The 14,086-nt window shown below is 37.3% G+C and overlaps 1 protein-coding gene across 5 annotated transcripts in view; it reads right to left on the bottom strand.

Moving 5' to 3' along the window:
* Positions 1–14,086, bottom strand: part of ATP2C1 (ATPase secretory pathway Ca2+ transporting 1) — a 50,298-nt gene that overhangs the window by 18,696 nt on the left and 17,516 nt on the right. For all 5 annotated transcript variants that reach the window (XM_030510247.2, XM_030510283.1, XM_030510275.1 and 2 more), the window contains 9 exons: positions 13,396–13,485; positions 10,831–10,866; positions 9,884–9,945; positions 9,404–9,512; positions 4,446–4,601; positions 3,762–3,830; positions 2,231–2,306; positions 1,639–1,705; positions 420–544 (listed from right to left, as the gene is read on the bottom strand). In XM_030510247.2, the coding sequence (XP_030366107.1) occupies positions 420–544; positions 1,639–1,705; positions 2,231–2,306; positions 3,762–3,830; positions 4,446–4,601; positions 9,404–9,512; positions 9,884–9,945; positions 10,831–10,866; positions 13,396–13,485 (790 nt within the window). The remainder of the gene's footprint in view (positions 1–419; positions 545–1,638; positions 1,706–2,230; positions 2,307–3,761; positions 3,831–4,445; positions 4,602–9,403; positions 9,513–9,883; positions 9,946–10,830; positions 10,867–13,395; positions 13,486–14,086) is intronic.

Here is a 14,086-nt window from a genome sequence, read left to right as displayed (position 1 = left end):
TAACATCTCAAAGGTGCATATTTACAAAGCTTTTTCTCATATTCAAATTTGGATTTGCTTCCAACTTTCAGTATCATCCTTAAATTCAGTTTAAAAAAAAACATTTTACAAGTCTTATTTAACAAGAACATCTTACAGCAAACAAGCGTAAAGTGTGCTCCATACATCCAAACACTCACACAGTTTACAGTATTGGTATGCTATTATTGAACAGACTGCTTATGTCAGTTAAATAGTAATAAAAGAAGTAGTTAGAAGGCACCCACAAAAACATATACCTGAATTCTAACTGTGTAAAACGCTTTCAATTTAGAAATGTTAGAAATACCAACACACCCTTAACAAAATAAGAATACGTGCTTTATCTTAACCATTTGTCATCAATATTTGGGTTAATCTCTGTGTTAGTCTAGTCATACCTAAAGTTTCAACAATAGGAAGTTTTTTTACAATAGCCCGTTTCTTCACCATTCTCATCACACCAAGGGCCAGTGTCACTGTTACCACAATTGGGAGTCCTTCAGGGATTGCAGCTACAGCCAAACTGTAATGAAAGTAAATATATAAATCTCCTCTTAGAACATCATTAATGAACATCATTAATGAATACGTAGTAATGATGCATTTACACTTCAGAACATTGTTTCTGTAGCAGTCTTTGCACTGAGGTTAAAAGTGAAAGGAAGCAGCTGTTGTGATTCTAGTTGTATATCATGCACTATGATACGCCCTGAAAATAGCAATAAAATGCAATTAACTTGGATGTTTCTACTCGTTATTTATGCAAAAGTATGAAGAAAAACTGGGGTAGGGAGAAATCAATGGTACTTCTGTTCTGGCTACACAAAACACTAATTAGGACTATGCAAAGCAGCCCAGACTGTGAAGAGTAAGTGCAGTCAGGACTAAACAGAACTGGGAAATGCCACCAGTTCAAGTGGCCACTGATCCACAGCTGTTACTTCCAGATCATGACATGGCAGCAAGCTAACTATGGGAATGACACAGAAGGTCATTCAAAAATCCAAACAAATGAACTCTGTAAAAACCGTATGAAACAAGATCACAATAACTCATTACACAATGCTCAAAGCAGCATTTGCTGGTGCTGCCCTTTATCCCCCCGCCTGCAAAGGGGTAAACCATTGGAGTTTGATCCTGTCATTTAAAGAAGCATTTCTGTCTTATGCACTGCCCCTGTAATTAGCAACTCAGCAACTCTTCTAAGAGTACAGAGGTAGATCATCCAAATTCAGTGTTATTCTCAGCAGACAACACCCTGGGATTAAGTTTCCATAATGTGCTAGAAAATGAGCTAATGAACCACATGACACAAGGCTTGTAGTAACTTAGTTCTGTTTGATGCCACTTATAAAATGACAGTTTATTTACTCAGTGATGAAAATTCAAACCATACAACAGTCTCATCACCATACAAATGCACAGTTTAAGAGACTGTCAAGAACACACTGTATCATTAAAAATGAGTATGAATTTGCTTTTTTACAGCACATCTTCGTCTTTAATTACTTACATGAACTTAAGAGCAGAGTCTGTGTGCAAGCACACTACATATCACTAGCTTTCAGGCACTTGCTGCAATGCACAATCTACACTATTTAAAAGCAAAAATCTCACCTCACACCAATTGTGAACATATCAAGGATATGTTTTCCTTGCAACCAGCCAACCAGCATAATAACTCCTATAAAGAAAATAGTTGTCAGGATAAATGTAAAACTAACATCTACTGTAGCCTCATGGGGACAAGAAAAAGAACTCAAATAGCCAAAACCAAGCTTATCATTGTGCTACCTATAAAAAAACCATATTATTTCTTTCTCTGTCAAAGCATGATTCCATTAGTGTGGCAAAGGTGAAGAAAGTTTCTGCTGGTCAAGTTGCCAAATCATACCAACAGCGAGGTACTCACTTTCTCACACCCTGAATCAGAATACAAGACACATTGGAATTTAAAAGGAAACATTTAGAGGACAAAAAGTCAGTCAGAAAAGTACATTTGCAGGAAAAAACAAGTAAACATCCTTATGATGAAAGTTACGTCACATTAGTCATCTTCAGGTAATTAGTGGCATGAACTCAAAGTGACCAATAGAACGAGGAGCCAAAATAGTTTTAAAAAAAGAGACCAAGCCTTCCGTTTTCCCAAGCCTACATGGTAGTTTCAGTTACATGATAATTTGTAATTCTTTCATGTAAATTCTCTTACCTATTATACCAAACGAATACAAGGAAAGCTGTTTTCCCAAGAGATCCATGCTCTTCTGCAGAGGTGTCTTTGGAGCCTTGATGATTGGTAAACATGTAAGAGTTAACAAGCGTTGGTTAAAAAGCATGAACTGCATTACATATTACTTTAGATAGCCAAATTTCAAGAGGCTGATAGTGAATAAAATGCAGTTACACCTATTGCTTCTATATGTTTACCTTGTGAAAACAAACAAAACCGCAAAGACAACCCAAAGAAAAGCACAGAAAGAAGAAGGGATGCAAAGCAAAACGTTCAATAAAAAAGAAAAAATAAAACATGAAAGTGGATTTTTACATTGGATGCCAGTAAGATATATGCTGGCCTACAGTACAGAAAGTTTACCAAAAAAAAACCAAACCAAACACAAAAAGGAAGACAGGCTCACTGTAAAGTCATCTTCATTCAACAAGTTATGAAAGAAGTGCATACACTCTATATGAAAAACTTGATATTAAGTCCGATTCACTCCTACCTTCAGAATTTACTTTTAAAGTGAGTTTACTGTAATATAAACTTCAAAAATAACCCTAAAAGTCTGGTATTTCAGAATGTTTTTGGTGTAAAATGCTCATATAGGGTTGTGGGTTTTTTTTCCATTAATAATTACATTTGTTACAATACAAGCTAAAACTATTGAGCAGATGATCATATTTTCCTCAGATGTGCATAAAAGTGGATTCCACTTTGGTGACTGGACAGCAGTATTCCCCTGGAAAGGTGCAGTAAGGCACTGCAGCTAACATGGGGTCAGTGATGCACTCCTGGCTAAAACATGTAATGCCCTTAGTTGCTTTTGGCCAGATTTCAGAAGTATAAATATCTGGGGAGAAAAAGTGCTGCATATACTATGCCTGATCACATTCTGACATCTGGAGATAGACTGTTCCCTTAATCCTACATTGGGTCAGGCAGCCAGAGAAGCAGCTAGAAGGCCCAAGATACACAACACACTTAAGAGTGAATTCCCATGTAGATCAGTACACTGCAATAAAGAAAAATCACTGTGGGAGTTTAATATAAGAGAGTCAAAGAGAGCTTATTAAAGGATAAGGTGGAGATCATGAAACAGCAGGCGATACATGCATAACCCCAGAGTACACTGCTAATCAAATGCAGTCCTACGAATCTCTCATACAAATCTCTTTTGCACAAATGCAGTTCCACTTAAACAAACCAAACCAAACCCCCAAGAAAAAACAACCCCAAAACCACTTCCACAAATTGCAATGAAATTTGTTTCACTAAACAGGTTCAGAATGTTATTTTCACAGTTAATATTTTTCAGGTCAGCTATGGATATTTTGTTGCACAGAATTCAATTACTACTTTCATGTTCAAGAGCTAAGTTTTGTTTCACTAGAGGAAAGAAAAATATTAAAAGCAGAGTAATTAAGTCTAACTCAGTTCCTCTGGAATAAATCCAAAGTTTTAATGAATGAAATATACAGCTACAAAATACATGTCTTTGATTCTAAATATTCACTCTTACCTCTTCTGCTTGCATCATTTTGAAAACCTCCCCAAATTCAGAATTTTCTCCTGTTCCAATAACTATCCCCTAAAATAAAAACAAAATTAAAGCAAATTCAAATCTGAAGTTTAACATTAGTGGTTGCTCTTGATAGCTTTGACTCAAATAGCAGGCAAATGCCATTTAGCCTAGTATGACTTTGTTAGCTTTGTTCATAAAATTAATTCTTGGCAAAAGTAGGGAATATTTTTCCTAAAAAACATCTTGCCTCTGTGAAACAAACTGCTATGCTCTGCACTGCTGAAGTATTTTGTAACTACCAGTAACAAAACTCAAATAGGGTAACACCTATCTAATGCTAGCTATAACTGTATTTTCAGTTATGCATTTTCAAACATGTGACTGCAGCTCTGAAAGCAAAATACCACAGCAAAATCCTGGACAGAAGAGTCTCATCTGCTCCCTATAAATTTGAGCTCTCCTGGCCCTACATTACTTTTCTTTTTAAACCAGTGTCCGAAAAAGCACCACTGAAAAAACTCTGAAGTGTATCACAGTAGTGTTCCATATTTCCAATAAAAAAAATTCTATTTCTATACCATTTCCATTGTTTCAGAAAACTCAAAATATATGTAGTCCTAAGAACAGCCTTCAAATAGTTGAAACACGGAAAATATTCTTCCTTATCAATAATGATTTTACCTTTGCTTTTCCACATCTGACCAATGTTCCCATGAAAGCAATATTGCTCCTAGAAGTAAGGTCTCCATTGGTTGCTGCTGGCTGAGGAGCTGTAGATTTGGAGCAAGGAGCTGTCTCACCTGTAAGACTGGATTCATCAATAGAAAGGTCCACAGCCTTTGAAAACAAAATAGTTAAAAAGCATGACAATCTTTAAATAATTGGAAGTGTTAACAGAAGTTTCCCATTTTTTAACATTAAAAATATAACCAATTTATTCATATGGTAAGAAGCCATGTCAATGGCAACCATATTTTAAGGATCAACAAAGCAACAAGCACTCCTACAGAATATTGCAGCAATGCCACAAGCTCTCACTTTCATGAGTCAAAGTTTACTCATGATTTTATGTTCACAACTGTTTTTGTAAATGCTGTTGAATGTAAAACATTGAACAGGTTTCAACTGTGATGCATTCTGTCACCAAACAAAACAATTAACTGGGAATGAAAGTGCACATACGTATTATCCTCTCAACTCTTCCTCTCTCTGCTTCCTCCTACGACGGTCCATTAAGAACTTACGAGAACCGTATTTTGTAGAATCATAGAATATTTTGAGTTGGAAGGGACCTTAAAGCTCACCTAATTCCAACCCCCACCCATCTAGTGGGACACCTGCCACTAGACCAGGTTGCTCCAAGCCCTATGCAACCTGGCCTTGCACACTGCCAGGGATGGGGCAGCCACAGCTTCTCTGGGCAACCACCCTCATAGCAGAGGGTTTCTTCCATATATCTAATCCAAATTTACCCTCTGGTAGTTTAAAGCCATCAACCCATGTTCTGTTGCTACTTGGTCTTATAAAAAACCCTTCTCTAGGTTTCTTGTAGGCCCCAGTTAGGCACCGGAAGCTGCTCTAAAGTCTCCTTGGAGCCTTCTCTTCTCCAGGCTGAACAAGCCCAACTCTTTCAGCCGGTCTCCATAGCAGAGGTGCTCCAGCCCTTGGAGCATCTCCATGGCCTCCTCTGGACTCGCTCCAACAGGTCCACATCCCTCTTGTGTTAGGAGCCCCAGAGCTGAATGAAGTGGGGGGGTCTCACAAGAGCAGAGGGGCAGGATCACCTCCTTTGACCTGCTGGTCACGATCTTTTTGATGCAGCGCAGCACACGGTTGGTTTCTGGGCTACAAGTGCACACTGCTGGCTCATGTTGAGCTTCTTATCAATTAATACCCCCAACTCCTTCTCCTCAGGGCTACTCTCCATGCATTCTCTGCCCATCCTGTAGTTGTGCTTGGGATTGCCCCGACCCAGGTAGAGGACCCTGCACTTGCCCTTGTGGGACTTTGACGTTTGCACAGGTGAACAGTGTTTTTTGGTCACAAATTCTCTAAAGGAAAAAATCCTATTCAGGCAAGTGTCACACAGACTAGAGGAAAAGAAACTGTCTTTGTTTGGTCTAGGTTTTATTTTTGTACATTTTTGGTAGCATGTGGGCAGAGTTACAAGAAAGAAAAGCTAAGAATTAATTATTCTGTAATAATCAACTGACAGATAAAGAAAATAAAATGTGTGTTCTATAAATACAATTCACAACAAAAAATGTCTCAAAATATAAATGAAATCTTTCCCCAGCTGACATCAATTCATACATCATAATGTATTGACTTTAATGGATCTTGAACAAAGCCAAAGCCTGAATCATAAAACTCTGCTCACAAGAAGTAAAATAATTTTGCATTATTAAAAATATAAAGCCACTGGTGTTAAACATATCATTAAATTTCAAGATAGCCCTCTCAAGAAAAACAGTGTTAAAGGATACACAATAAAACTCAATTGCCAAAGCTCTTTGAGAGGATAGCACGAGGAGTAAGCAAGAATCAGTTATGCTACGTTCTCTACCACACTATTGCAGATCACTCCAAGGTTTGAGTTGAAGGGGTTTTGGTGTCTTGTTTTTTAAGTGGCATGATAACTCTGATGCACTCCAATTCTAGCTGGACATCAAAATGAACCCAGGCTGCTATACCAAAACCAGTTTACTCAATGTTAAAAGAGGACAGTACCATTACTAAAGTGGTTTTTGATCAGCCAAATCCCTCTAATTCTGGCTAGTCTCCCAAATAGTTACCAGTGCAGTACCCCCTTTTAAAATATAGATGCTGTATCAATAAAGGAAAAGGGACACTTTGCAAAAACTGCAATGAATCTTTCCAGAGAGCCATAAAGAATTATTAACTCTATAAAGTTTAAAAGCAGTTTTTTATTTGTGATGTATCCCTCAGACTCCAAGCTGAAACAGGCTGAAGATGCCACTTTGCTACTTGTCTGATTTATCAACACTATCGAAAGGAACTGTGTTTAAAATCTACACTGTTACAGGTATATTAGTTCTTGATGTAATATTTTATTTATTATTTTTTATCCACTCGGTGGATAAAAAACTGGCTCGATGGCCGCACGCAAAGAGTTGTGGTAAATGGCTCAATGTCCAGTTGGAAACCTGTAACGAGTGGTGTCCCTCAGGGATCAGTGTTGGGACCGGTCCTGTTCAACATCTCTGTCGGTGACATGGACAGTGGGATTGAGTGCGCCCTCAGCAAGTTTGCCGATGACACCAAGCTGTGTGGTTCGGTTGATACGCTGGAGGGAAGGGATGCCATCCACAGGGACCTTGACACGCTTGTGAGGTGGGCCGATGCCAACCTTATGAAGTTTAACCAAGCCAAGTGTAAGGTCCTACACCTGGGTCGGGGCAATCCCAGGCACTGCTACAGGTTGGGTGGAGAAGAGATTCAGAGCAGCCCTGCAGAGAAGGACTTAGGGGTGTTGGTTGACGAGAAACTTAACATGAGCCGGCAGTGTGCGCTTGCAGCCCAGAAAGCCAACTGTATCCTGGGCTGCATCAAAAGAAGCGTGGCCAGCAGGTCGAAGGAGGTGATCCTGCCCCTCTACTCTGCTCTTGTGAGACCTCACTTGGAGTACTGCATACAGTTCTGGTGTCCTCAACATAAAAAGGACATGGAGCTGTTGGAACGAGTCCAGAGGAGGGCCACAAGGATGATAAGAGGGCTGGAGCACCTCCCGTATGAAGACAGGCTGAGACAGTTGGGTCTGTTCAGCCTGGAGAAGAGAAGGCTGTGTGGAGACCTCATAGCAGCCTTCCAGTATCTGAAGGGGGTCTACAAGGATGCTGGGGAGGGACTCTTCCTTAGGGACTGTAGTGGTAGGACAAGGGGTAATGGGTTCAAACTTAAACAGGGGAAGTTTAGATGAGATATAAGGAAGAAGTTCTTTACAGTGAGGGTGGTGAAGCACTGGAATGGGTTGCCCAGGGAGGTTGTGGATGCTCCATCCCTGGTGGTGTTCAAGGCCAGGTGGGACAGAGCCTTGGACCATGTGGTTTGGGGCAAGGTGTCCCTGCCCATGGCAGGGGGGTTGGAACTAGATGATCTTAAGGTCCTTTCCAACCCTTACGATTCTATGATTCTATGATTTTGGATTTAGAGAAGATTACTATAAAACCTCATGGACCGCTTATTAACATACAGCAAACTTAGTCCAGAAAACGTCATCAAATATGTTTTTGAAACAAGACTGCCCCTTCAAGATTACACCGGTGATCTTCTTTTCACATAGATGAAAGACTTCAGAAACTAAACAGTGCCTCATTACCATTTCTGAAGTTTCCTAGGATGGTGTCAATCCACTATGTAGATGAGATCTAGTTCTTTCTAGTGTCTTTCTCCAAAAAGATGATATTCATGTAATTTTTAACAATGCCCAGTAGAGATAAGATGAAAATAAGATCACATGCTTTTATTTTCAAATGATCTGCAAGAATAGTTGAGATAAAAATGGCACAAATTTTCATCTTGTGTAGGGCTACAGACATCTGAGAAATTCAATTCCATTCCTGCTCTTGTTTGCAAGAGGTCCAAGCATGCTTTCATAGCATGCTATAAGCTTATAAGCAAGAAAGTAAGATGCTGCTGCAATAGTTTCATATCAATGCAGAGACAATACAGTTGCTGAGGGAAGAAGAAAGTGTTTGCAGTCACAGAAAACCAACCCTCTCAAGAAGTAACTGCACTACAGGGGCTTACAACTGATGATCCAGACAAATTTCTGAGGAGTGCCTCAAATTTGTCTCAGAAACTAGCTTGTTCAGGCTTTATCTATAAAAATGAACATTGATTAATCCAGTATCAACTGTGGATATACAGCTCATCGTATCCAGAAATTACTTTAACATGATAGCCCAGATATTGGGCAACCTGAGAATCCCCAAGCTAACACAAAAGTAACATGACATTATTCAGCCAAAATAAGCAAGATGAATATATATACTCTTCATTTTTAGAGAACCTACAAGTACTACTATATTGCTATTGCTTCGACTCAAGCACTTCCACCAGTGCTAATGTTACAAATCAAACAGTAAACTAGAAGTTGTAACAACACACACTGATGAAGTAGTATCAGAGAGAAAAGATTATGCTGGCACAATTTCAATTTTCTTTTTTTTAATATTCCATTACCAGAGAACACCGAAACAATACCCTGAACATTAATACAAATAAAGACTCAAACACACCTGCAACCAGCTGCCAAAATCTCTTACCATTCAGACTGAAACCAATCATTTTCCATGTTTAGCATGTTGTAAAAAGGACTCAACCAACAGTTTCAAGAATCCATTACTACATAAAATATGAAAATTCTTTCCTCTCATGTTCTACAACAAGAAACTACATTGTCCTGGGTTCAGCTGGGCTTAAACCATGACATACATACATTGTTAGGAATGTAAAACTACACTCGGGAAGTAATTCTTTCAAAATTTCTATCAAAACAGTTATGAATTCCAAACAGTAACACTTATTGCACTTCAGTATTCAGGAGCCATCTTCTCTTCCCCCATGTCCCACAAAAAGAAAGGTTATTAAATATAAAAACAATATTAGGTATATACCTCAAATAATCGTAGATCAGCCGGGACTCTGTCTCCAACTGACAGGCAGACTGTATCACCTGGAACTAAATCTCTTGCAAGTGTATGTTCTACCCTACCTTCTCGTACACTGTAGGTAAAAACACAAAGAGCAGTAAGAATGTCTCCCCCTCTGGCATTTTGCCCAAGAAAAGCATTCACACTGTTGACTACACATTGCAATGTTACTGGTTTCAACAAAGTACTATTTCTAATTTGCTGCTTGTTTCTTAGAAGTTACACATTTGTGACATCATTTGAAGGGTTCAGAGAAGAAACAATGTGGAGCAATTTTTTAGACTCATAAAACCATTTTTAAAATGAGCAAAAGCAAAACATGGTCTATGTCAGCATAAAAGCTTGATATAAAGGCAGTAAGTTTAGTAAAATCTTCTTCATGTCCTCATTTCAAATTAAACTTTATGTGACTTGATTTAGGACAAAGGATGTACAATTACATACCAATGGCATTCTGGAGGCACAAGTTTACTAAGCTCTTCAAGAGATTTTTCTGATCTGTACTCCTGCAGAGACATTGGAAAAAAAATGGACAGTATTTTTAAAACAGGCAAAAGTTAAGCAACAATAAAATACATCACATCCACTGAAATTTACCTTACTAGTAGAGCTGTGTTAAAGTAATATTCCAACCTAAAGGATAAGAGATGCTCCTCAACAGTCCTATATTAGGTACTTTAAAAAGCAAGTATGGTCGAAACACTGAAAAAAATTATAGATTTGCCTGGATGCATTTCTTCTGAAAGAACAGCAGAGGTCCTTTGCATTCTCCTTCAATATATTCAGGTCTTTCTAAAACTTGCAGTAATGCTTCTGAACTCATGATTAAATTCTACAGTTTAACGAGTCAATCCAAAAATTACTGTGTTCATGCTCTCCTATAGGAGAGGTAGGTAACACAACTCATCTCTAAATCAATAAACAGATTACAGAATTAAAGCAACAAAGATATAAAACACAAACACAAAGCAATTCTGGTTTAGGCACACACTGAGTAAAACTATTTACAGAATGAAATCAACTTTTTTATGACTTAGAAAATTAAAGACTTCTTTTTTTATTTCTGTACAACATTGAAGCCAGAGCTACATTTTCAAAATCTATGTTACGTGAAGTTAAAAGCTTAAGCACTTCTGCATTGTTTATTCTGAGTGCTTCTTTACAAGTACTCTTTCATGGCTGAGTATAATATGAAAATAGATGCATAAAAGTTAATGCAGTTAAAACAGAACAAATAAAGCACTTTAAAAAAAGGCAAAAGATGTGGATGAAAGCACAGAGCTCTTCACTCAACCATGCACAGTACAATGCATCAAGGCAACTACTTCAGTCTTATAAATAGAAGAGTTTACATAAAAGCAATAATCTTATTTGGACAACAGATGTCTTACCTGAACGAAGGCAACTGTAACAACAATGAGTATTGCCTGCAAGAAAACAAAAGCAGGTGAGATAAAACAATCCCAAACGGCCATGAAAGTAACTGACCCTATTTGCTTTTGCTCAGCCATAGTTGTTACTACATACGTTAAAAATATGTATAACTACAGAATAATAATAATATAACCACATAATATATAAATACATAATACAACTACATAGCACATGTGTTAATATGATTTGGAAACAGACCTTCCAATTATCAAAATCACTCCATATCCCTTGGGTTTGTTATAAAAGTGAAACCATTATCTATTTACATCTGCTCTGGTGATGTTCGAGACTCAATAACCTGATTTTACTAAAAATAAGATTAATAACTAGATGGCAATTTTGAAGAAAAACTTCCTCTGCTTTATGTTTCTAAACAGTGAGCAAGATACAACAGTGGAGAGAGACCCATGACACAAATAGAAAAACTGGTCTGAAGTATGTTGGGTGGTTTCTGCGAACAAAACAAAGCTAGGAATGACATGTTAAGTGCTACAGAACACCACGGATGTGGTTCCATTCAAATAAGCAGATGACAAAGACTAAGAATGAACCAAAGACTAGGAGCCATAAAATATCCCAGCAAGGAGACCAAGAGAAGAATGAGACTCAAACTCTTCCCAAGACTCCCAAGGGAGACAGGACACCAAGTATGCTCCAAACAGCCAAGTTACCAGAGATCTCAAACAAAACTTACAGAACCATAACACAACATCCACTAATTAAGCCTTCAAAGTACACACAGCAACTACTAAAACATAAGATATTACCATTTTGCAAGAAAAAAAAAAAATCTCTTTAAGAACTCTTAACTAAATCAAGGATAAATCCAGTAAATCTGCCTTATGATACTAATGTTAGCCTCACTAACTGAATATTAGGAAACAAGTACATATATTCCATCTTTCCATCGAACATTTCCACCACAGCTATGTTCCTTTTGGAGGCAATATTATCTCCTATAATCCATGCTACCTGACACAGCTTTGCACTCCTAGCCTCACGTCACTCTCTCAGCTTGCATCTGTGTGCAACGGCTTGCCTCAAGAAGCCAATATCCTCCAAATGGAAAAAGGTATGTTGTTTTTCTTTTTTCCTTAATATTCCTCAGTTCCCAGTCCAGATCAAAAAGTTTTACAATACATTTTGTACCAGCAGAGCCAACAGATGGCAAAAGCTGCTCAAACCAGCATTACCACCAAAAGAAATACATGCCATTGATCTTTAGCAGCAAATTAGGTTTTTTCCTATGACTCTGAGCACATATATGCAGTCTTAGAAAAATTGCACTATCATCTGAAAATGAAGCAAAAATAAATATTCACTAGGTGACACAGTGGGCATTACTAACAACAAGACTAAATAGTAGGTCAGTCAGAAGTTAAACAAAAAACACAACTGAAACTCAACCACACTTTTTCTCCATATTTTAAGACACCTCTACCAATGTTCATGGGGCTGTTAAAGATTCCTTCTCAGGCTGTAACATAGAACGAAGAAATTACTGTTCCCTTACTCTGCCCTGTTCTTTTTTCATTGCTTTGCTCAAGAGGGTTAGGAAAATAGACTTAAGGGCACTCACCAAGGAAAAAAATATGAAGTAATTCAACTTTCAGCCACAACGATTAAATACATTTCATAATACTGTAATTGACCTAAGTCTAATTTAGGAACATAACAGACCATTCCAAGCTAACACTATAAGAAAACACTTGCAATTCTGAATTTGAATAAAGAAGCAACATAGTTTATCTTCCAAAGAAAATTATTCTTTCTAAAACATGAGAGGGGTTAGGGGCCAACCTCCAGTTATCTTTAGTTAGTTAGATAAGTAAAACTCAACATTAAGAATGCGGAAGTCAGCCAAGACAAAAACCAGCTAGAACCTGCCACTGGTCATAAAGAAATCCCAATTTTCAGTTATCAACTATCACCCCAAAATGGTCAAAGGAATTATAATTTTCTTCTCTGTGACATTTGCAATGACAAATGTTTAGCAGTGCTGTATTTGGCTCTCTGGTTTAGCACCCTATTTAACTGCAAACTTCCACCAAAAAAGAAAAAATTATTCCATCTTCTATCTTCCTTCTGCTATTTCTAGAGAGTTCAGGTTACTTTTCTTTTTCAAGTTTTAAAAGATTACATCATTAAAGTAAGTTCACAGAAGGCTTACGTTGGTTTTGATTTGAAAATAAAGCATAATTTAAGATAAAGATACATAGATGACACCAAAAAACCTGCTCCTCTGAACAAATGGCTAAAGATAGGCATTTCAACCAATGAGAGATTAAATATGCAAAATGCAGTCAGATAGTTACTGATGTATTTTAATACATAGTACTGCTACCAGTCAAGAAAAAAAAAAAAAATCCAGTCACAAACAGATTTAATGACAGCATACAAATCAAATCCATTAATTATAATCAAGTGATCCTATCCCGCAATGACATTCATGTGATGTTGAAAGTATATGTGGTCATGCATTCTGAAGTGCTCCCAATGAAGATGAAATTTTAGTTCCTTACCACAGTGATACTGACAGCATCATCAAACTGATGCATTACAACACTGATGACTGCAGATGCCAGGAGAAGCATAATAAGGGGATTTTTAAACTGAAATGAAACAGAACAACAATTCAGCAAGACTATTCACAGAAATGCCATTTTATCTACTTCTCAAAGCAGATCTGATCTATTTCTGAAGCAAACTATTCTAAAATTATTTCTAATAGTGCAAAGAAAATCTGACTCTACAGTTCAGATGTTTGACAGTCTTTTGTTAAACAAAGACTTTGAATAGTCTGTATGTGATATATAACAGGAAAAAAAAAGTCTTACATTTCTTGATTCACATTTTTAAGACAAAAAAATTATCTCCCATATTTGTTTATGTTGTATTTAAATATACAAAAAGAAGCCTGAAATATATTAAGAATGTCTTCGAGGTAACACGCTGAACCTGTTCCCAGCAACTGATCACTATCAAGGCAGCAATATACTTCATAACTTTCAATACATGATTTCTTGTTTTGGAAGACATGAGTTTTCCTTTTAGATCATATGCTTTCTTCAGATTAATACTGAAGGATCTTGCTTCTACATGGCAGCTGTGTGCTAACATGGTCTTTTTAAAAAAAAAAGTTTCAAAGAAAGAACATTCCTATAATTAAAGTGAAAAACATTCTAAAAGCACACATGATAAGCACATTAAAAG

This window comes from Strigops habroptila, chromosome 1 (genome assembly GCF_004027225.2).
Source record: "Strigops habroptila isolate Jane chromosome 1, bStrHab1.2.pri, whole genome shotgun sequence".
Classification (NCBI taxonomy): Eukaryota; Metazoa; Chordata; class Aves; order Psittaciformes; family Psittacidae; genus Strigops; species Strigops habroptila.
Note: the sequence above shows the minus strand (reverse complement) of the source record. Positions and strands in the feature narration are given on the sequence as shown.